This window comes from Rhynchophorus ferrugineus, unplaced genomic scaffold (genome assembly GCF_030347505.1).
Source record: "Rhynchophorus ferrugineus isolate W39M unplaced genomic scaffold, kcgeb_rfMv2 rfM2, whole genome shotgun sequence".
Taxonomy (NCBI): domain Eukaryota; kingdom Metazoa; phylum Arthropoda; class Insecta; order Coleoptera; family Curculionidae; genus Rhynchophorus; species Rhynchophorus ferrugineus.
In genome coordinates, this window is record NW_027472581.1 from 25,055,003 (window position 1) to 25,079,946 (window position 24,944).

At 32.1% G+C, this 24,944-nt stretch overlaps 3 protein-coding genes across 5 annotated transcripts in view; 2 read left to right on the forward strand and 1 right to left on the reverse strand.

Moving 5' to 3' along the window:
* The first annotated feature begins 208 nt into the window (after window positions 1-208).
* On the forward strand, window positions 209-8,759 carry LOC143190236 (uncharacterized). The gene is made up of 3 exons (XM_076394416.1): window positions 209-508; window positions 3,868-4,397; window positions 8,645-8,759. The coding sequence occupies exons 1-3, from the start codon at window positions 320-322 to the stop codon at window positions 8,715-8,717; spliced, it is 792 nt and encodes a 263-aa protein (XP_076250531.1). The 5' UTR covers window positions 209-319; the 3' UTR covers window positions 8,718-8,759.
* A 52-nt stretch (window positions 8,760-8,811) lies between these two features.
* On the reverse strand, window positions 8,812-23,486 carry LOC143190231 (FGGY carbohydrate kinase domain-containing protein). Of its 2 annotated transcripts, none has more exons than XM_076394408.1 (10): window positions 23,159-23,486; window positions 22,620-22,731; window positions 21,765-22,002; window positions 15,166-15,326; window positions 14,959-15,108; window positions 14,698-14,902; window positions 13,661-13,808; window positions 11,311-11,385; window positions 11,076-11,259; window positions 8,812-9,008 (listed from the first exon to the last, which is right to left on the reverse strand). In XM_076394408.1, the coding sequence occupies exons 1-10, from the start codon at window positions 23,339-23,341 to the stop codon at window positions 8,830-8,832; spliced, it is 1,635 nt and encodes a 544-aa protein (XP_076250523.1). In that variant the 5' UTR covers window positions 23,342-23,486; the 3' UTR covers window positions 8,812-8,829. The 2 variants fall into 2 exon arrangements, with proteins under 2 accessions (XP_076250523.1, XP_076250524.1); XM_076394409.1 differs by lacking the exons at window positions 22,620-22,731; window positions 23,159-23,486 and adding exons at window positions 22,404-22,451; window positions 22,517-22,586.
* A 505-nt stretch (window positions 23,487-23,991) lies between these two features.
* Bsg25D (blastoderm-specific gene 25D) overlaps window positions 23,992-24,944 on the forward strand; it is a 70,787-nt gene continuing 69,834 nt past the window's right edge. Inside the window, exon 1 of one of the 2 annotated variants that reach the window (XM_076394402.1) lies at window positions 23,992-24,203. The gene's annotated coding sequence lies outside the window, so the exon portion shown is untranslated. The remainder of the gene's footprint in view (window positions 24,204-24,944) is intronic. The other variant, XM_076394403.1, reaches the window with a different exon arrangement.

The following is a 24,944-nucleotide window of genomic DNA, read 5'->3' on the forward strand; positions in this document are numbered from 1 at the left end:
GTCAAAACAGTTATGACATTATGTTAATGCTGTTGCATAACGCTAGTTCTCACAATATTGAAACTAGTAAGAATCATTTGCCAAATCAATTGAGATACGTTCAGCTTGACCAAGTGTCATTAATAAACCGGCTTCGAGGAATCCGAAAGGCAACGTCGGTCGGCTCGCAGGAGAACCGCGAGTCATCGAACGGGAGTTCGGTAAAAAGATGCCGATAGCACGGGAACAATTTTAATCGCGATAGCGCCGCGTCGCGTCTCAGTCACCCGGTTTGCGTTAGTCGTTTTGTTTTTTTTTTGCCTGTTTTGTGCCTACCGCGATGTTGCGCTTCTTCGTTTTGTACGTCCTCGTGATCGGTTTGGTCCATGGGGCGCCGCACAGATCCAAGCACAAAAGCAGCGATAGACCTCAGATTATTTACGATCAGAAACAGACGGGCGAGTTCAATTTGCAGGTGCATCTGAAAGATTTTCAGATTATCGCGATTCTGGGCGACGATCTTCTGGATGTGAGTATGTTATCAGGGCAACTAGATTAATGTAACCACCATATTTTTTAAGTCATTTTATTTAAATTTATTCAGGTATTAATTTCAAGAAAATACAGGTATTTGTTGATTAACTATGTCTAATATTTTTTTTATTAATTACATCTTACATTACATGCTTAATACAACCTTAATTTACAAGTTAATTTATTACTGCTGTTCTGTTGTACTTAAGCTAAATTTAAGAATACACTTATACATTACACAACTTCGTGTCGTTTGATTTGCTTCAATCTTCTGATTTCCTGCATGTTGTCCAGAAGCTGTATCGCTTCCACGTTGCTATAACTTAGCGACCTTATTATTTCATGTTTTAAGGCGAAATCTTGGATCTTGGATTAACGATAAACTTTAGTGATTAATTGTAGAACTTTGTTGTGGATACGTTGGATTACTAGTTGATTTGGTCTCTTAGTGCAACCCCATATATGCACCCGATAGGTCCAAATTGGCTTCATTATTGATTGATAAACTAATCTCTTTAATTTTAGGTCAAGTTGAGAGTATCTTCCAACTAACTAATTCAGTTGCTTGGCTTTGAGTCCAATCTGCTCTGCTTTTTGTGTGATGATGTTTTCATTTTAACCTGTCATCAAGATCAAGATATATCAAGTATTTGGCTGATTCTGCTTGAGCAATCGGGCATCCGTCAAATTCACTGCTAACTTTTTAACTGATGCATTCATGAGAAAAGGACATTCATTTAAATACACCTCATTTCCTAGTTTGGCTCGTAATTTTTAAGCCTTTGTAACATTTAAAAACAGTTAAAAATGTATGTCTAATTATTGCTTTTTCATGCTTTAATTTGTAATTTAATACTTTTAAGATTCCTTATTGGCCTATAATGCCTAGTACCAAAATTGGCTTAGTGTTGATATCAGTTACCGAATCTCATGTAAGTCCTCAGTCACAAAACACTAAACCATTTATAGGACATAGGATGAAGTCGTTTTCAAAAACAATGTATCCCATTTATTGAATCTGTTTGTTTTATATGTTTAAACCTAGAGCTGATATTTAATTATATTTTACATTTTTTACTTATATTTTATAAGTTTATAATGTATTGTAATACTTTATACACATTGTTATCAGTCACTAAATAACACAATAGTGTTGAAGTAACTAACATTTTGACAAGTAATAATAATATTAATGATAATTTGTGATTCTTCGCATTTCAAAGTGAACTTATTTTATTTTGGGATAAATTTGATACATATGATTCTTTTCAACTATCCTGTATATTATGTCAGCAAAATTAGTTGCTTTCCTTCGCTTCTAATAAATACATTTTCAGCATTATTTCATTTTCTTAGTCTGTCAGATTCTTTATTCTTCTGAACATTTTTTATTACGTTTCATATTAGATAAGCTCTAGTACAATCTTAATTTACAAATTAATTGATTACTGTAGTACTTGCAGCAAATCACAAGCAAAAGTAGTACGGGATAAATACATCAATATGTATTTCAGTAATTAAAATTAAATTAGTCTAACTTAAACAAATGTTAACAGTAATATGGTAAAAGTTCATATAGTTTGGTTCACTTCAATATACTGATTTCTTGGACGTTGTGCAGTAGCTGTATCGGTTCCAGGTTGTTTCTTTCATGGTTTGCGTGAAACAATGGATACTTTCGCAGATCCATTTGACTAGTTAGTCAGTTAGTCTAGTCATCCAGTTATTGTGTTGTTCTTCGTTGATTATGTAACGATAAACATTTGGCTACTCGGCTACTACTTTACTACTTTAAACTGTTCATTATATTTATCCATATTTAGTTTTTAAATTAAACTACTAGTAGTAAATATCTCAACTTTGCTACATTTATCACTTGTTTTCACTAATGTTATGAATGTAATAAGTAATTACTGAATGATATAAAATAAATATATGAATAATAAATAAATAATCAATAATAAGTATAGAATAGCATCGTATCTATCGTACGTATCGTGGTTCTTACAAAATTAAAAGGTTTACTTCACTGAACTTTGTATCCCACTTCTCAACGAACGTATTTTACTACAATTGTGTGTACTACAATTTTCAGGACAGATATTTTATTCCTCCATTTTCGATGATTATATTATTCAGATTAATGTATCGTTTAGATTTAAAAGATATTAAAAATCAAGTTATTCTAAAATCGTAATCTTCTAAAAAATATCCCAAATCCTAACCTCTATTTGTAACTAACTTTATGTTGAAGTCTAACGGACAGACAGGCTTCAGTTTTCAATAAGTATTTCATCGAATTGTGAACCAAATTTGTTTTCAATGCGTTAAAATGTTTGAATTTGTATAGGCAACTAAGGCTACTGCAATGCTTCATCGATTTCAACATGCGAATACTGGTTTCTATGCTTTAAAAGTAGTGGTTTTGACACCGAGGAAAAAGGGGTCTCTGGGCAACCGAACAAATGTAAATACGAGGACTTGAAGGCATTACTCGATCAAAACCATCAATGGGAATCGCTATGGGCTAAAATCAATGCGTTAGAGTCGATCACTGCGCTAAAAGGATCGGTATATGAGCAAATATACGACAATGTTATGTACAATGATAACACTTGATCGTATGTTGTTAAACCGATGAAAAGATACTTGTAATTATCAAAATGAGAAGTGTATTCTCCAGATCTTTTCCTTTCGATTTCTTCTATCTGAGCAGATATTTCAAGCTTCACTTTTTATGAAGATACCGAAAATGGGTATATTCGTTGATAAATCGTTCTACCGAAATGGTTCAAACGAGTCTAATATAAAACATTATTTCTGTTTATATGAGTTTCTTTTGATGTTTCGTAATTGAGTTTTATTTTTTATTACAAGAATTTTTACAGAACATTTTAACTACCTGTTTGTCCGTGAAAGAAGTTGTTTACTGATATTCCAAGTTTTCATACCGCAATTAGAAACTCCCTATATTGATACAAGTGTATTATTTTACAAATAATACTTTTATTTATATTAAATTGGTTGGCAATGGGTTTTGCCTTACTCCTAAAATACCTCTAATATTTCTTTAATAATGTGTGTTAATTTCAACCGTTAATTTACTCCAGAAGGTATGCTGCAAAAAAAAACTACTACAATTTCATTTAGTATTTATGACAAAACAAAAAATACAAGTTCGTTTCTTTATGTTTATTAGAACATAGAAAGAAATCGTAGAAAATGTCCTTAATGTTTCCAAGAAGTCATATTTGAGTCAAGAAATCAATAAATTGTCATATTTTAATATAATATTCTACAAATATTCATTAACAACTTTATTTATAAAAATAGTAATTAATTTTCCACTTCTAGGGTGATTACGACTATGCATACGACGATTCCGACTTTACCATCAAGCCAGCAGGTTCTTCGTCCACAACAACGTCCAAGCCATCTACCACATTAACCACCACTACTACTACAACTACCCCTACACCAAGCTCCACTACCGAAAAACCGTCCACCACTACAAGTTCACCGGAAATATCATCCACCACCGAGGTCAAAAACCAAAAATTGTCAATAAAAGGTATACTAACACCGAATGATGTCGAGAGCGAAGAACTCACCAATTTGAGTCCATCATCTTCAACCTCTGAAGCACCTTTAACTGGTGAGAGTACCCCTGGTAAAATAAAGGTCCAAATACTTGGATCCCCTTCAGCTGCCATGGGTGAATTATCACCACCGGCTGGAATTGTACCAGGAGAGGATATCCAGTCTGATTTTGGCGAGGATATTTTACATGGAGAAATAGCCAGTTTTCGACGATGTTCCGCTGGTTTCTCGAGAGACAAGAAAGGAAGATGCAGGAGAGTGAGAAAACCATCTAATTCCCATTTGTAAGTTTTAATATAATTTGCATAAGTATCTATCAGTATATGATATCTTTGGTGAAAATAAATAGAAAGCATTATCCATTATTAGATATAGTTTTCCTAACACTTGCAAACATTTGAATCTTTAGTTGGATTATACTTTATCCATTGCAAAACACAATAATTAGAAGAAACAATGACTGAATACAACGGTGTTTTTCACTTCCATCGTTAAAATAAATCATAAAATTATATCAATATTTTTTGTATCCATCACATGAACTTCTTCTTGTAACAAACCAAATATCGGAAAAACGTAACTAGCTCTTTCACAGTCTCAATATATAATTTATTTATATATGCCTTAACAGTGTAAAGTATATGCAAACAGTAACATTGTCTGTCGAAAAATATATGGGAGATATTAATATAAAAGAATTATTTTAGGGCAACTCTTTCTAGGTTTTTTTGTTAAATAGAACAGTTTTTTAGTTTTTCCTTAAAAGTAAACTTCCTACCAAATCACTGAAGCAATATTTCCAGATGAATATATACAATTGAAGCTATCTAAAAAAAGAAAAAGGGATTCTAAAAACGTTTATGAGAATTATTAAATTTCTGAGTTGTATTTATTCCTGATTATTACTAATAACAGGTCAATTGAAAAGTCCCCGGCCTGACACATAGATGGCGCTACTAAAATTAAATCCATATTTTTTTAGTTAGCCCTAACCCTCAAGAGATGCGTGTATAAATTGTTGTTGGCTCATTAGTTTCTGAATTATAGCTTTGGAGTGAAGCAACCTTTGTTATTGTGAAAAAAATGGATAAAAAGGAAATTCGCGTGTTGATAAAATGTTGCTTTTTGAAGGGACAAAATTACAGTTGAAGCAAAAACTTGGTTTGATGCCGAGTTTCCGGACACTGCCACAGGAAAATCAACCATCAGGGATTGGTATGCTAAGTTTCGACGTGGTGAAATGAGCACCAAATACGGTGAACGCAGTGGACACCCAGAAGAGGTTGTTACCGATGAAAACATTTAAAAAATCCACAAAATAATTTTGATTAGCCGTAAATTGAAATTGAATGAAATAGCAGACACTCTAAAGATTTCAATCTAGATATATCAATATGGGTGTGAAAAAGCTCTGTGCAAAGTGGGTGCCGCGCGAGCTCACTTTTGACCAAAAACAACGACGAGTTGATGATTCGGAGCAGTGTTTGAAGAAAATCAAGCGTAATAAACCCGAATTTTTGCGTCGATATATGACAATGGATGAAACTTGGCTCCATTATTTCACTCCGAAGTCCAATCGACAGTTATCCGAGTGGACTGCACACGATGAACCTGCTCTAAAGCGTGGGAAAACGCAACAGTCAGCTGGCAGGTTATGGGGTCTGTATTTCGGGATGCGCATGGAATAATTTTCATTGACTACCTTGAAAAAGGAAGGACCATCAACAGCGACTATTACATAGCGTTATTGGACCGTTTGAAAGACAAAATCGACGAAAAACGGCCGCATTTGAATAAAAAGAAAGTACTGCTTCACTAAGACAATGCACCAAGTCAGTGAAAACGATGACAAAAATCCATGAATTGGGCTTCGAATTGCTTCCTCATCCATCGTATTCTCCAGATCTGGCCCCCAACGACTATTTCCAGTTCTCATATCTCAAAGGAATGCTCGCTGAGAATAAATTTTCGTGGAATGAAGAGGTGATCGACGAAACTGAGGTATATTTTGAAGCAAAAGTCGCTATAATCAATGTATCACCCTTGAAGGGAATTATGTTGAATAAAGAAAACTAATTTTGACAAAAAATGTGTTTTACTATGGTAGCCCGGGGACTTTTCAATTGACCTGTTACATAGTAAACGTAAAGGCGTGGACACAGACAATAGAAATAAGCAACAAAAACGACTGTGGCCGGCTTGGTTGGCGCAGTGGTAAAGGCGACAAGATGGTCCTGCTACTGTTGCGATAGTCGCGGGTTAGAATCCTGCTGGGACATGGTCGTAAATTTATGTTCACGTTTCAGTCACGCCAGTAACCGGGCTGGATTAGACCAGATGTCTTCTGGAATGATTTCTAAACACTAGGTCCAATCCAGACAAATCCTCGTTGGTAAAAGGAGACTTTAAAATATATTTAAAAAAACGACTGTTAGAAGACTATTTTTATCAATTCCTCAAAGACCTCAAAAATATGTGGAATGAGATAAAATCAATTTCCTTGTTACAGCAATTGTGAATTTTTTAAATTATTTATACATACTTTATTATTATATCTCAAAATATATGGTTTAACTCAGCAAATAAAAATTATTGCAATTAGATTTTGAACGTAAACAAAATTCATTCATAAGACCATGACCATTATCAAATTATTTTAATATAAACACCTAATTTTCCATCAATAACAATAATTCGATAGAAATAATAAATTTGTCTTTCAGAATATTTTGTCGCTAGAGAGCTTATTCCCGAATATCTATGAAATGTTTGTAAGTGGTAAATAATTAACCCGAAATACTAAATATTGTATTAAAAAGTTAAATCTTATATTTTTTGTGGAGAGGAATATAGCCTAAGATAAATTCCAAGTAATTGGCTATATATAGTAATCAGCTATATGTTGAAAATCAACTCAAAAAAGTTTAATGAGTAGTCTATCCCATCAGTACATTAATCAGATCTTGTAGCAGAATATTTACTTTCGTAAAAAAATTTGTGATCGTCTATAAGTTAATTATGTTTCCTTTGTAAGACCCTCTTTCTGATGCATAATCAAAATAAATTGTAAAACAAAATATTAATATACTCGAACTTGTTTCTATCTTAAAATAACTGTGACAGTGTTTCCAAAACAATATTTTTCAAAAATTCTTAACTCTTACTATTTCTAACATCATAATTAAACTACAAATATATAAAATTACTACAAAACATCAAAGGTTCTTAACCAAACTTAATCCTTTAAAGTTATGGATTTTTGTTCAACAAAATATTATAAAAAATATATCCAAAGAAATATATCTTATAAAAAATGATTCGGACTTTTTACTCAATAAAAACAAACATTTTAAAACAATATTTCATGGAGTGTTGTCAATGCATTTTTAAAAATATTAATAATTATAACGACACCATTTTGAACAGTCAATATAACTTCTAACTAACAATCAGCAAAGTCAATTTTTAATAATGTAACGTAACAAATATTAACTATAGAAGAAAAAATCACATAAAAATTATAAGGACGTAATTTGTAATACATATAATACGTAGAAAAGCATACATGGTTTACCAATTAGGCTCCGCTAAGGTATGTTTACAAATTTTTTCAAATTCAGTAAATGTTACTAATTTAAACATTCTTTTTAGTGTTATATTGCGACACCGTTATTACTATTTTCGTCCTATCATTTTTCACTCACTTTTATTTCCACTTAAGTTATATAACTGTTAATGTTATTTCCAATATTCACTTGAACTCACTCCTCATGTGCAAAATCACAAAAATATATATATATTAACAATTATTATATTATTATTACTGTTATTTAGGATATCTGAGATAAAGTTGAAATTAATATACCTATAATATCTTAAGCAAGACTGCTTAATTAATAATTAATAATATTTATAAAAAATAAATGATAATTGAATCGTATCAACCTTACTTTACATATAAAATCGTATTTTTTCGTTACAAATGCTGGTAGATCTTAAAAATACATGGGCAAACTTCATATGCATCTGAGAAGATACTGAATCTACCGTTTAAAATTTAGAACTGGCAGCACCGCCTGATTTTGTGTACATAAAATATGCGAATATTGCGAATCGAACTGTCAGTTATGGGCGGTTGCCTATCTATGAGTATTTTTAATATTATTTAAATTTTTTTGTTTGTAGTTCATATTATATATTAATATTAGCTTTATTCGCTTCTTCTTCATTTACACCTTAACTATGAAAAATTTCACACTCCTTTTTACTATATATAATACTATATATATACACATATATACTATATGTAATATTGTACCTTATATTTTTTAAAAAGGGAGACAAATTTTGACGCAGCAGTGATATTTTTCAACATGAAACTCAATTGTCAAAAATATGAAGATTTTTAGATATTTTTTAACCAAAAGTTAATTTTTACAAAAAAGGGCAATGAAAAAATTAATATTTATGTGTTTTATTTCTGATTTCTGGTATATAAACATAAATCATTAATTCCTTTCTTTTTTTACAGATTAGAAAAACTCACCAGCAGTTTAGCATCTAAACTGAAACTACCATCATCTGACGATCATATAGTACCATAAGTATTATTTAATTAGTTTATTTAAATAAATATTTTGTCATAACTGTGTTTTAATCATATTTATTAAAGAGTGTGGGGGTGATATAAACAACCAGTCATGTATAACGTTTATTTCACGGAATACCCATCAATTCCCTGTACTTCATTTGATCCTTGTACATTTCCAGGAAGACTTTGTACTTCTGGTTGTGGTATTCGATGGTTTTCGGATTGGGAAAGACAGCTTTTCCTTCACCGCCCATCGATTGGATGGCGGTTTCCAGAGAATTAAAATGGTTTGCAGCTACAGCTCCTACAAATTATTAAATAATTTTTATGTAGAATAGTATAAAATGTTTAGGTGGTGTAATTTCATTTTTCTATACATTTCCATGAAAAATTTAAGTCCCCATTATAAAAATGCTATTTAAAATTTATAGAGAGTTGGTTACAATTCTCTTTGATATATTATATGCTTGCATGTATTTTAATCAGCAGTATCTATTGGTGTAAATCCAGAATTGTTAATGTAAACGGCTGTTAAATTATCTAATCTAATTTAAATTCGATGATTTTGACATTTCTCTACATAAAATAACAGTTTTCCATTTAGTATTTAGTGTACATAGATTGCTAACATAGGTTGCTCACCATGGAAGCTTAAAACGGCATTATTTATTTTTGATGCTTGTTTTGAAAAAACCATCAAACCCATTTAAAAGCTTATAATAAAAGCAATTAATTAAAAGTAGCGAATGACAGTGACATTGAATGTCAGTGACAAAGAACCACCTGAAGACCAAGAAAGTCCGAAGATACAAGATTTATTGTACCAAAAATTCAAAACAGCTTATTTAATGAAACTTTTAGACAGCCTAGCATTTGATGAATCAACTGTTTAGAAACATAGGTAAACATGTGACATACATGTCATAGAAAAGAACTAAATGGAGGAAAAATGGATTTCACACAAATTGACTGAAAATACCATTTTGAACTGTTTTAACATCCTTGTTTCATTGACTGCCGATAAAAAAAGAAAGTTTTCTTTGATCTATTATAAGTGATGATGAATAGTGAATCTACTAGGGTAATCCCAAGTGCAAAAAATTACGAATTAGTCCAGGAAAACTATCCACATCGACACCGAAGAGGCCTATTCATAGTTTTAAAATCTTACGGTGTATATGGTAGGATCAACGAGGTATAGTGTATTAGTGTAAAAAAACAGCAATAGCGAGCAACAGATGCAAACAAATAACAGATGAGTGCCAGTGATATTGACAACGCTTAGCTACACGTTACAAGTAGGGGATGAATGGGAAGTTCTGCTGCAACTAACATAGCACTATAGATTCAGAATGCCGAAGTAGTACGAATACGGGTCGATGATTGAATCACTGCTAAACTAACATAATCATTGGGATACGGTATTGTCATATTGGTAGAAAGATAAGCACAGTTGTAGAAAATGATGAACAATATTTATTAATATATTAGGCCTTTAAATTAGTTTGCAGGCACTTTGAAGGATTAAGGATTGTAAGGGTAGTATCTTCGTAAGAAATGCAGCGCTGCTCAGCTGCTCAGAAAGAGCAGGGTCTGGACAATACATCGGGTGCGGTAGCACATGATATTTTAATATTTCCAAGTATGTTTTCATCGGTTTTGCAACATGTTATGGAGCGTTGTCAAACTGTAAAGTAACATTGTTGCGTCTTTGTCTCATATTCCGGCAGTTTTTTGCACAGTGCTCGGCAAAAATGCATCAATTATAATCGATAGCGATTCCCATTGATAGTTTCATCTATTTCATAGTTTCATGCTGTTTAGAACGCTCTATGCATTTTATGTCAAAACCACCGCTTTTAAAACGTCGATACTAGTATGCACATGTTGAAATCGATGAAGTAAGATCACACTTAAAAAAATTAAGATATTTTCAAAGTACTGAAAAAAGTTTTGTTCACACTTTGATGAAATGATATTGAAAAGTGAAGTTTGTCAGTGAGGCTTTAATATAAAGTTAGTTACAAATGTACCCGATGCGATTTAACACACAGTAACACCAACTATTGTGAATCCTTTAAAATTAATGTATAGTCGTGATATATCATACCAATTTTTATCAATAAATGCCTTTTTAAAATAAAAAAATGATTAGAATACACTTTCTTCTAATACATCTTTCCGTTAACCGCACAGTATAAGAAGAAATAGTATTATGGTATCGGATAATGTAAATAAAAGCAATATGCTGAAACCCAATTTTTTCCGGATTTTTTCTAATGGTTTTAGAAGGATAGTTTTTGGTGGTTTTATTAATATCCATCCGATAACAACTGTATATAGTTTTATATAATAAAATAATAAACAGTACCTAGAATTGCTGATCCTAATAGGACACTTTCAATCTCATTGGGGCATATAACTGGGAGATTGCAAACGTTGGCCTGAGCTGCGGTAAAAATAGGATTCTTGCTCAGTCCCCCGCATATCAATGTTGACTGGATGGTCTTGTAGCCTGAGTCTTTTAATCTATCAATTATTTGACGAGTTCCATACTAAAATAGATAGCTAGATTTAACAGAGTAAAAGAGTAAAATTCTACCTACCGATAAAGCTTGAACAGTTGCCAAATATAGAAGGGCCAAACTTTTCTCATCGCTAGCCAGAGACAATCCACAAATCTAAAAATTGTTAAAGTTAATTATTCAAAGCGATAAAGAATACTAATTAAATTGAAACATTAAAAAGTAATAATATAGTTTATTAATATGCAATTTGGTGTACATTAAGTTAACACTGGCCCCTGTTTCTCTTTTGAAAAGTCAAAACGAGCAAATTGTGATATATTTTGGAAAATATTGAAAATTTACAGATTAGACAAAATAACCTTAAGAAAATGTTATTCCTTTCTGCCATTATTTTTCTATAAATCTACTACGATTCGGCTGAAAAGTATTCGCTCTTGATCCAGCGTTTCTTTAGCATCAATCCTTCTTCCTTGAAGTGAGGTATTAGAAGGCTGTGAAAATATTTATCTACGGCTCTTTCAACTTTTTCATTGTATGAGAAACGGTTCCTAGGATCCAATATATTTAATTTTGAGTAAAAATGGAAGCCTTAGGGTACGAAATCATGAAAAAAATTAAATGGCTCAGAAAATGATACCCAAATTCTACAGCTTTCTCATCAATAACGCACCCTTGTGAACAGGCGAATTATCTTGGTTAAAGACATGTTTTCAAGAAATATTCGCCCAAAATTGTTCTGCATTTGCTCAGTATAATCAGTTAATTGGATCCCATTCGCTTTCAAAAACACACTGGCCATGCTCTTTTTTGCTGTTTCTTTTCTGAGCTAGATCTAAGTCTCATCTAAGGCAACAAATTGTTCAAACATGGGTTCAAAATAGATTGCGCATTTGCTTCTGGTTGGCATTCTGTAAATAGGGCTACCTATCCTGCGCAGAGCTTGCCCATCTCTAATTCTTAATGCAAGATGTTTCGCACTTCTTCCGATAGACTCAGCTATCTCACTTATCTTCAGTCACCTTAATTTTCTCGGTTTTCGTGTGGTTGCGGTTTTTGAACATCCTTTACGTCGATCATTTTCAAAGACATGCAACTGTTTTTGTTAGCTGTTAATGTTAGCTGTTAATTATCAATTTTTTAACGATTCACATAGATAGAGCAATGTCTACATATAGTCTATTCAAAGTTTTTTGTACATACGTCATCTAAATTTGAGATCAAAACTTCGAAATGTGGCTACATCAATTCTGGGATATAGAACCGTCGGTCGAAGTGGAGACCTAGGTACATGATGTTATCCAGCCATGGAATTGTTGCGGTGACGATCTTAAGTTGCGCGACGCGCAGTGCGTAAGGCTTGTTATGGAAAATGAAGGCCTGGGTTTTCGGGGGGTTGATTTGCAACCTCCAAAATTTGAACCATTTGACCGCATAATCGAGCTGCTTCTGTAACTGTTCTTGAATGGTAACCTCGAGCCTGGAGGCCTTAAAAAACAGTGTCGTAAGCGTAAAACGCGACTGCAATGTACTCTTTCCTCGGCAGATCTTAAATAAAGAGGTTAAATAATGCTGGGACCAGCGGGGAACCTTGAGGAAAGATCTGTCCGATAGATAAGACTTTAGGAGAGTGGTTAGGTCTTCTGGGAGGCCTAACCGTACGCATTTTGCAATCAAACCGTCGTGTCAGACCTTGTCGAAAATTTTGGACAGGTCCAGGAGGACTGGTCCAAGCTTTTTACGTTGGTCAAGAGCGTAATGGATGTGTGCGGCCAGACGGGTGGCCAGATAGACGGATGAATGATGAGAGCGAAAGCCGAATTGTTCGACAGGAATGATGTTGTTTTCCTTTGTGAGAGAGTTGGGGGTGTAGAGTATTGCCATCTCGTCAAGCTTCGAAATGGCACTGAGAAGACTGATGGGTCTGTAGTCAGCTGGAGCTGATTTTGCTCTTTTCTTGGGAATAACCGCTATAGCACATATATACTTCCAAGACAACGGGAAATGTTGTAGCCTCGTGATGCAGTTAATTGTTTGCCAGTTCCGCGAACTTCTTATGCGGGAGCTTTTTTAATTGAGTAATCGATATTCTATCGAAACCCGGAGATTTTTTGGTTTAAAGTTTGCCAATCATAGTCTGTAGAGACTTTGGAGATACGAAATGGTTGAGAAGAAAGGCCGAGGTGACTGGTCTTTTGATGACTTGACAAGGTATGTTGAAGTAAAAGGATATTATATAGAAAAATAAAATCATTTTTAACTGAAAATCAGTCGGTCTTTCCTTGTCAGGTCCAAAATATTTCTTCTTGTAGGAGTGTGTAATTTAATATTAAAATAAAAAAGAATCTTGCAAATACATGCAAAATATACGAATAATTATTTTTAAACTTCTTAAATTAATAACAAATAGAAAATAATGCTAATTACGTACAGTTCCTTTGAGGGTCGGATCGGCCAGCAGACGATTACCATGAAAATCTGGGTAAACGTGAAAATCTTTAGTTAAAAATGCCACATCTGGAAGACCTTGTTTTTTGGTCATCTCATATAGTAAATTGTTCAAATATTGCACTATATGCCTATAAACAACAAAACATTTTTCACACATAAATAAACATTGTTATTATAACTAACTAAACTAATTATTTATGGTAATGATATTTTATTTAAGAAACAAACAGATTTATATTATATATAAGCTAAATTGTTTTTAGATAGATGTCGCCACCACTACTTCAAATTAACTCTTCATAGTGAGAGATTGGCGAGCTGTCAACTTTAAGAATAACTCAGAAGATCCAGTTTTACAGTCTTATAGTGATATGACTGGAAAGGTTGGTTCTTGTTTGGTTTTATACGTTTGCATATAGACAATCAATAAAACCACAAACTACAAACACAATAATTAAACCAATGCAGCAGTAGGACCTTGACTATTGGGATAATGACAGTAATAAGCGGTCACAAATATTGGATTTATCTAATGATATTGGATTATCTGATTTCTAAAATTGAATTAATCTTCATGTTAATGCTGAGAATGATAATTTATTTGAAAAATTATAATCATAGAATAGTATTTTTTGCCTAAATTGATCAACTATGTTAGTACCAATTGGTTGTTTACTGTGACGTCTCCGTCTCCTGGGCTATGGGTATGACTATCATAGCTCCTAGACTATCATAGCTGTAGTGTTCTATGAGAATTATGGGCAGGAAGTTATTTAAATGGTGGGTTTTTGTGCCGTAGGATCACAAGGACTATCTCACATAAACATATTTCTCATAAACCAGACAGCATTGAGAAGCACACAAACATTTTTGAATTGGAAACCTTGAAATTAGTTAAGGACAGAATTGAACAAAGACCAAAATAAGGAACAAATGGTGTTCAAGATTCTAACCCCACGTAACCTCTTAAATTGTCTAATATAATAAATCAATGGATTAATGGATTAAATTTCATACTTATCGCCCAATTTTTTTCGTATTTCAGCGGTTGCTGGATGAGTATCGATGACGTGATCGACTAATTTTCCAGTGGTACTTTGGCCACCTTCATTTAACCACATGCCTGGTATCATGGCACTCTTGTACGGGCCCCAGACTCCCGGCACGAAGATCGCGTCTTTTGATACTGCCATATGGCATGTCGAAGTTCCACAGATCAATGCTATTAAAACGCTGTACTGTTGAGTACGCTCTTCAGAGAATGCATTGCACACTCACCCACTCTGGTATCGAAACTGGGATTTATTCCTGCCGCTTTACAACCCACCAGTCCTAAACCACCAGCGTGGGCGTCGATCATCGAAGTACCAACTGCAATTCCGGGTAGTAAACCGAGTTCTTTAGCTGCCGTCTCAGATAAACCAGAACCTATAAAAATACTTTTTTTTAGAAAAACTGATAAAATCGATAGATTGAATAGCTAACCTACAGCTTCTCCAGGATACTTCACAACGGATCCGATTTTTTTCCAATTGTCCTCAGCCAAATCGCCCAGCCCTATTTGGTCGAAGAATTTCTCATTCCAAGCTTCAACACCTTCCACGTTCATTTCATAAGTCCATTTACAAACCAAGGAACAAGAAGATCTGTAAAACAACACTTTAAGAACAACATTTACATATATCTTTATCGTATTAGGTATTGGAATTAATTCATAGCGGCTTGCAAAAATAGTATAAGTAATCTAATATTCCCTTGTTCCTTCCAATAATGTATTCACCATGAAAGAGATATCATTAAACGCCTATTTCAGTACATTCAAAGGGTCTATGATGAATAAAGACTTGTTGCAGTGTTTTCGTGTTGTTTTTATGCAGTATTTTAATATGAATACAATATAGCTCAGAGTCTCTCATAAAATTTTAGTAAAAGCTATGCTCTAGCAGCCTTTAAAAAGTGGTGATTTTGATTCGCAATACCGAATTTATAAGGAACGACCCAGACAGTCAACAAGTTTCAGTGATGAGCCTAAGAGAAATTGTTCATTACAGACTTGTATCAAGAAGATTCATATATATTCTTCGATAGATTCGAAGTACTAGTGCGAACTGCGAAATACTATTAGTGTATCCCAATGCAATCGCCAAACAGTTAAATGTGCGCGATGACAATGAAGTGCGTAGGCTCAAACGCAAACAACCATACGAACTGATTAATAGACACATAGAGAGAGAGATTTAATAATATCTGGAATAAGTTAGAATAGTCTTTAGAATAAGTTAGGATAGACTTTAAAATAAGTTAGAATAGTATATAGAATAAGATTTAAATTATAAGTTGTACAGTAGATTAGTTACTGAAGTGATCTACTACATGCAAGGATACTTATACAACGGAAATAATATAATAATAATTATTGCCCACGGGCAGATTGTTGACGTTCTAAGTGATTAATAAAATTAAGAGTAAAAGAAAATTTGTTCTTTGAATTTTCGACCGAATGACTTTAGACCCAAATTTAGAAGAGCTTAACCAAAATGTAATTCCTAATTGTAATTTAAATAGTGAATTTTTCATGCATAATTGAATGTACGAAGAAGTTTTTTACACAGATTCTTTTGAAATAAACAAATCGGTGTCTTCAATTTAAGGCAAATGGGAACCAGGTAGTACAACAACAAAAAAACCAAGAACTAAATGTATATGTGGTAATGTTGTAAGCAAGAATTACTATATACATACATTAAATAGCTCCTGATTGTTACACTTTAATGTTGTTTATATATATATTTAATATTCTATTATTATCATTATTATTATTATTATTATGTTTTATATATATATATATATATATATATATATATATATATATATATATATATATATATATATATATATATATATATAGAGGAAAAATTTCAATAGACATTCACAGGGTAATTTTAAATATATTTTCATATTAAATTTAGTTGTAGAAATACTTTTCAGTAATGGTATATAATTTATATATAGTCAAAATAACAAAACAGTTGACTCGTGCCATCAAAATGTAAAAAATGTCAAAATCAAATGCATAAAATGTAATACGTCAGCATACAGCAATGTTGCCGCATCAACCTTGGCTTTTGGTTTACAACGTTTGGTGGTTTATAACTCAAGATTGTCACTAATATTTTAAAAAGTTTGCAGACATTCGACAACATTGACTTACCGTTACAATAGAATTTTATAGGCTGATTCAGTTGCATGTTCCAGCGCATCAGAAATCGTTCTCTTTTTATCTAAGATAAAATGAGAAGGAAAAATCCGCTCTGCAAACTAAAATTGGCAATATATTCGACGCCATTTGACGTCTGTTGAAGTCGTCTGTTTTAATGTTTCTACTATATAAAATTTCTTGTTTCTCTAATGTCTTAAATTTAAAACTATATTATTAAGCCAATGCAAAATTGTTCATGCTTGTTAAACATACATAAGTGAATCAAGCCCGCAAGCAGACAAATATTACTCACTATGGAAAGCAACTCGGAGATTTAAAAGACGCTTTATTAGAATGCCGCCTAAACGATCAAAATGAATAGGTTCGACGCAACGACAAAAAAAGCTGAATTATTTTCAGAACATTTAGATAAAGTATACCAACCGAATGATATAGAATCTACAATAGATACAAATACTGTTTATCAGCTCTATGTAGCTGTAAATAAATTTCTCCAAGTTGCTGCCACAAAAAGCAATCATCATGTTGAGATATATATTCAATACCTATTTGAGATTGAAACATGTTCCAGAATGTCTTAAGGTTGCTCGAAAAATTATGCTTAAAAAACCTAACAAACCGACAGAACAATTTGGATCTTGCAGACCTATTTTGCTGCTACCTACGATATCAAAATTATTTGAAAAGTGCTGTTAAAACGTGTTAAATCATTTATAGAAATATCATATTTAATGTTTGGATTTATAAATCACCACTCAACAATTAACCAAATGCACAGAGTAACAGCGGTTGCTGAAAAGACGAAAAAGATAAATACTACCCTGCAATATTCCTGGACATCTCACAAGCTTTTTACCGGGTACAGCATATGGGATTAATCTACACAATGAGCAAATTGCTACAGCGAAATTACTGTCGACTGCTGAAATTATATTTATTTTCCAAAGAATATTTAGGGTTTTGCATAAAGGGGTATTCTAGTATTTAAAACCTATTTCGGATGGACTTCCCCAGGGTAGTATCTTGATCATCATCTGGATCAATAAATGGATTAAAGACTGGAAAGTACAATTTAATACCTCCAAATATGTCCATGTTAATTTTGCGTTGTGGCGTATATTTCGATGATAAGTTAAATTGGAAACATAATGTTAGACAAAAAGCAGAGCAAATTAGACTCACGAAGAGTCAGCATCTATACTGGTTAGTTCTATACTGGTAGACCTAAAATCAGAGATTGAAAAAATCAGTCAATAATAAAACCAATTTGGACCTATGGGGTTGTACTAAAACATCAAACCAACTGATAATCCAACGCAGCCAAAACAAAGTTCTACGATTAATTACCAATGCTTACCGCTACGTAACCTGCACGATGACCTCGAAATGGATAAGTGATCGATCCAATATACCGCCTTAAAAAATTAAATAAGGTTGCTAAATAAATACAACAGAACAGTAGTAATAAATTAATTTGTAAATTAAGGTTGTACTAAATATATCTAACGTAAGATGTAATTAATTGAAAAAATATTTGTTAAACATAATAACTGTCAGATTAGATAGTATTTTCAAAATGTTGAAAACGTTTCACTCAAATGTTAACTAGTATTTGAACATATTTATTATTTAAAGATCCTTTTCCATTTCTCACTATAAATATTTCAGGCTGATGCGCCCTCTGATGTTACACGCAGTACTTTAATATAACTGTATATATGGAAAATCGCCTTGCAGGCATCTTTATTTTGTGCGGAATATTGTGATACTACTACCGGAAACTGCAGAAATTAAAAGACACGGAAACTGCGGATCGAATGAAAGTTATATTATAAAAACAAATTCACTTAGCATAAGTATATTTATTTTAAAACGTTCAAAAGTATTTGGAAACTCTCAAAAATGTATTTTTCCACAACATGATTTCCTTTTTTAACAAATAAATGCTGAACATTAATTCCAACACCAAATTTTATGTACATAACAATACCGTCTTATCTTTATTATTACTTTTATATAACAAAAATATCACGTATTAGCGTATTGTTATAGCGGATATTATTCAATTTTAAACTAACATCTGTGATATGATGAATTATAAAATTACAACCGTGCTAATTAGTATCGCAAGTATATATTGAACAAACGCTGAAAACACATCAGTCAAATTTCGCACAATAAAACTATTCGAAGAGAAAGGAGGCTACAGACAAAAACCTGGGCAACAGAGTAAGAATGCAACACGCCAAAAAATGATTGCTATTCATAGCTTCCTTCATAATATTTCATTTTTGCATATCCGCGTCTAAAAAATAAGCTTCTCAATGCAGAACAAAATAATATCAAAGTGAAAATAGTGAAATTGTGTAAGACTAAAAAAAACCTTCCATTGCCTTTCTCTACATCATCAATTCTTCCTTCCATATAACGGATTGGTTATAATTTGATTCATATTTTCCATGCATTCCTATGAGATGATAATATAAGTTTGATGGGCGTAATTGAGTGCACAGGTCAAATACTGCTTTTAATCTAGCTGTACAAATTAATACATATAGTCTCTTCAAAATAACAGTGGACGCACGTCATCACGATGTCCAATGTATTGCCTATCGCAATTGGTAATTTCATTTTAAAATCAGACAATATTCTCCTTCTCATTTTAGTCTAGTTAAAAAGAGATATATTTGATACGTTCGAACGTGTAATCGAATCAGCCTACAAAATTCGCATGGTTGTCAAACGTCTACAAAATTCTTTAAATCATTAGCGATAGTAATTACAGGTTATAAACCGGCTAACATTGTTTCAGCTCTTTGGCATGTTTTGATAAATTTCAAATCTCTGTTTATTATTACTCTAATTAAATTAAAATAGCGAAGCCACTAGGTAGTCAGAGTCAGAAACAGGTTGCGTTTGTGATTTTTTAATATTTGTGATTGTCCTACGCAAGAGTGTAAAGTCTGACAAGGAAAATAATCCCAATCACGCCAGTAACCAGGATGGGTAAGACCGGATGTCTTCTGGGATTATTTGGGGGACTGGGATCGTGGTTCAGAGCCTACATTAAACAGTAGGTCCAGTCCAGATAAACCCTCGTTGGGAGGACTTTAAAATATGAAAAAAAAATTAATAATATTATTTTTGTTTCATTATTTTATTTAGATATTTTTATTTATTTTTTATTTGGGATTTTGTTAAGCCAAAATTAACGAAAACTTAAAGTTGATGCGGCAACATTGCGACGTTTTTGACGTTATTTAGATGACGTGAGTTCACTGGTTTATTAAACGCACTATAGGTCCATTTGATCCTTAGAAATCCAAATATGGGCTATTTCTATAACAAAGTATTGGCTGCTCTGTACAACGTGATGTCCCTCTAGAAGCCATAACGAGTATAATTCAAAGTTTTAGTGTTAAGTACTTCGAAACAATATCGGTGCATCCCCATGTATTTGTATTTGCCATTTTGCTAAGTATGAATGATAGCAAGATTTATTTGCTGAAGTGGTCTTCTATCTGACAGGTAAATCATAATTATCATAAGAAACATTTTTTAAATCACTAAGGGTAGTAAAAAAATGATTAAGCATCACTAAAAAATAACTCATTGTAGTGATATTTACAACACTACTGTAAGACTGTAACAATTAACTACTAAAATAATTGCAAATCAATCAATCTAAGCGAATTTTTTTAATACGTTTTAGAGTCTCATTTTTACCAACTAGGGTTTATCTGGACTGGACCTACTGTTTAACATGGGCTCCGAACCACGGTCCAACTTGGAGATCAGCCTTGGAGTGGCCAACTTGGAGATTTTACTGGTTATCTGGCTTCTAGAGTAACTAGGATCATTTTCTCTGTCGGATTTTACACTCTTGTCTAAGGACAATCACAGATATTAAACAATAAACAAGCTTTCCAAGCATCTGTTATGATGAAGTCGTGTATTTGATAGTGAAGTAGAACAACGTTTGCCGGTTTATAAACTTTAATTAGTATCACAATTACAACAGAGTCGACCACTACCAACACAAACTGAATTTATTTATTTTATAGATTGATTGGGTTATGTATTCCGACACATCAGCGTTCTGTCTATTTTTAACTAGGGTAAAATGGCAGGGAAATCCGTCCCGACTTTAAAACGAATTTTACATTTTTACAAACCGCATTTAGCGGTTTATTCGACATGCATTGGCTGTTTTATTGAAAAGATTAAGTCGATAGTGGAGAGTAATATCGATATTTTGAAAATATCGATTTATATATCGGAGAATAAAAAATATCGATACTTATTTTTGACCATATCGATATCTCTGTACAACATTAATTTTCGCTGATGATAGGGCGAAGCTAATGAATATTTTTTTAACATCCCTATATTATAATAAAATAAAATTGGAACGCCAGGGTAATCTAACGACCCTGTTATTTTTAAATAGCTTCACAGGTTAAAATTCTACCCTCTGACCTTTCGCCGTAGGTAGCTGAAATACGACAATCTCAATCGCCACCCGTAAAATCCAAATTTCTCTAAATTATAGCAATATCATCAAAAGACCATTTGGTACAACCTAGTAAATATTTTTGTTTTTAAACCTTATAAATTTTATCACTTGTATATAGTACACTTATTTCTAAACACTTTTTGAAAATTCTCATTCAAAAAGAAACTACCACAGTTATAACTCATATCTGTAATTTAATTAAATTATTTAAATAACGTTAAAGATAATAAAATCTAATATAAAATGCTCTTCACCAGTTTCTTTAAATTTTAATGTATTCTCGGTATTTTACCATAATCTTTTTAAAATCTAAATCATAACTAATTAAATACAAATTTGAAAATTTACCTTGAATCTACACCAGTTGCTCTCCAAGTTAAAAAATCGGGTAAATCGAAAAAATACCCGGCTTTGTTCCAAGTCTCTTTCTTGTGGGTTTTCAGCCACAACAGTTTCGGCGTTTCCATCTCGGGAAAAACATTACCCCCGACATATTTTAAAATAGGGTTTTTCGTACTATTTATGAATTCCGTTTCTTTCATTGCTCGATGATCCATCCAAAGAATGACGTTTTGTTCGTTTTTACCTAGATAAAATTTAACAAAAGTCACGTAACATAACCTCCAAATAGTATTTAAATTTTGTCCTGAAATTTAACATATTTTGAACAGACATATTATTGATATGTATAGTTATGAAAACTAAAATAAAGTACAGTTGGAAATAACTTCCTTTACTTGTTATTTTAATATACTAAATTTAATTAATTATGTTGAAGTTATATTTACATTTTTATATAAGGTGTCTTATATATAGCGTTTGAGTTATGTTTAAGTTATATTGAGGCCTCTTACCACATTGTTTATTGTTAATGTAATTGCGATGAAGTTGTCTTTCAGATAATAACATTTTTAGTTCAATTTATCAATATGTATAATGGCAATAAATATATATAGAATACTAAACTTAAAATAAACTGTTATTTACCCAAATTTTATAAGTTTCCTTTATTGTTATTATAAATAATAGAAGGTCCTAAAAATGTTCTGCTATAAATATTTCAAATCTAATGCCTTGTCATAAACATTTAAACAATATACCTTAATGTCAATAAAAATTGAGTACTGGGTACTTTTTATATCCCGCCGTAAACATTCTCATTAAATTTTCAACTTTTAGAAAACGAGTGAATAACAGATTTACCTGACGGACTGATGGTAAGTGGATTTCCGTTTTTATCGACACAAACCAGAGAGCATGTGGCGTCGAAACCTATACCTTTTATTTTATCAGGTACTGTATCTTTTATAACCTCCTAAAATAACATAATTCAGTGAATAATTTGATTAAATAGTCCTATATATACAGTATTTCAATTTTTTTTAATACACAATTTTTCAAATTCTCGTTATTTGACATTATATCAAAATATTGAATACAATATAACGTTATTAATTAGTTAATATACATTTCCACTATAATAGTGACAGAATACGTGTACGAATTAAAATAATAAAAGCAATATTTATGGCATACATAATGTAATAGCATTTAAATAATATAAAAATGAATAGGAATTCATAGCGTCAATTTAAAAAATCCCGCTTGAATTTTTTACAATCAACAACAAAATAGTTCGTATGACGTTACGGATAACCAGCGATAGTTTTTAATTTAAAATACCTTGAGTGCTTTGTTTATTTGTTTAAACGTGACGTTTCCAATTGTTTTGTGTAACCTACCTTAACACACTTGGATATAGCTGACCATATATTTTCGGAAGATTGTTCGTAGAAATCCGTTTGAACGTTCCATGTTTTTGTATTTTCTACATGGCTAGTTACAATTTTACCATAGTCCGTCACCAAAGCTGCCCTTACACTACCGGTACCAACATCCACACCGATAAAGTAGCTCTCCGACATCGGGATTTGTTGTTAATTGAAAAAAATCACTAATAAATCAATTCAAGACGGTCTTGAAAATCAATATACGAAATCAAAAACCAAGGCCGACTACGTTGATACCGTCGACTTGATTTAACACTGTTTAGGATCTATTAACTCGTACATATAATCAGGTTATTAAAGCATTATTTGTTCCATGCCGTTTACAGAATAATCGTTGCGTATTATAGCGATAACCCTTTTTGATATTACAACATACGGTTATCATGTTTAATATGCCCTCAGTGAATGTAACTATAAGTGTTCAAACTACAGATGGACTATGTATTTTTTTTATATTATACAATATAAAAATTACTATATTATTTTTATATAACATTTTAATATCATATATATGTATATTTTACAGTACGTATACATTTTATTAATTAAAATAATTATTTATAACATATTTTAATTAGTGAAATATTTAATAATTTGTTAAAATATCATTTTAAAATTTAATTTAAGAATAGCCTTAACGATATCCAAAAATTAATAATTCAAATATGTTCATTTAGGCAACTAGTTATATTGTAGTCGATGACGGTTATCGATAAGTGTCGCCATCTGTAGGGTAAACGTGCAAGTTACTCTGGTCGGTTAGCGCTTGAATTGAATGGGAAAAATCAGTCCACTTTCCGATTTCGAATGCGCAGTCTGTCCTTCGTTTTGATGTTTTGATCCGCCAAGTTTTTTTTCTCTGTCGCTGTCAGTGTGACGTTCTTGCAAATTAAAGAAGTTCGTGGGATAGTCCCGTTATATGTGTGTGAGAAATTTTTCAATTGTCAATGCAAATTATTGAAGTTTTAATTACTTTCGATCGTCGAATCACATTTTGGTAAGTTATTTTCGTTTCTGTCATCGAAAAATCTATAGGTGGGGCATGATTTCGATTACATGCGAACAGAATTACGGCTTTCATATAAATTAGTGTTTTGTTTGTTAATTAGTCTGAGCTTATTTGGAGGTGTCGGTGAGGACAGACTTATTTCATTTATGGCATGGAAATACTAATAATTTTACTATTCCAACCTAACTCTTTGAAAACAATATAATTATAGCTATTAGGTAAATATTTGGAATATGATAGCAATAGATTATATTTCCTTGTTTTTAGTGCCTATAAATCTGTCTGATTAGAATTTCCGAAACTTTTGTAATGCTCTATAATTAAGTTTTATGTTTCCTCTGTTTCTGGTATATTTCGAAATCGATTTATATGAAAAACATATGCTTTGAAGTCAGTTTTAGATTACTATATTTACTTTGATACAATTTCTAGTAACGCTATCTAAAAAAAACTTGTAGTAGGTTACTGGTTCAGTTGTTTTTAAAACTAGTATTTCTTCATAGTTGTTAGCATAGGATTAGGAGGTATCGTCTGTAGTCAATATTCCTGCGCCCTTGTATAAATAGTTAAAAATAGTGAATGCACACAGTTTGATCTAAATATTTCACATATTTTATGATTTAAATTTAGCAGGGATAGTGATGTAAATCTTTCAGGACAAAGTTGTTGGAATATATTTAAACTGTTTCTTAACTGTAAACGACTGAAGAATGTTAATTATTTTACACT

Coding starts and splice junctions, on each gene's coding strand:
- LOC143190236 (XM_076394416.1), top strand. CDS start 320: ATGTTGCGCTTCTTCGTTTTGTACGTCCTCGTGATCGGTTTGGTCCAT. Junction 509..3,867: donor TGGGCGACGATCTTCTGGAT/GTGAGTATGTTA, acceptor TTCCACTTCTAG/GGTGATTACGACTATGCATA. Junction 4,398..8,644: donor AAACCATCTAATTCCCATTT/GTAAGTTTTAAT, acceptor CTTTTTTTACAG/ATTAGAAAAACTCACCAGCA.
- LOC143190231 (XM_076394408.1), bottom strand. CDS start 23,341: ATGTCGGAGAGCTACTTTATCGGTGTGGATGTTGGTACCGGTAGTGTA. Junction 22,732..23,158: donor CTATATCCAAGTGTGTTAAG/GTAGGTTACACA, acceptor ATGTTATTTTAG/GAGGTTATAAAAGATACAGT. Junction 9,009..11,075: donor ATTAGGATCAGCAATTCTAG/GTACTGTTTATT, acceptor AATAATTTGTAG/GAGCTGTAGCTGCAAACCAT.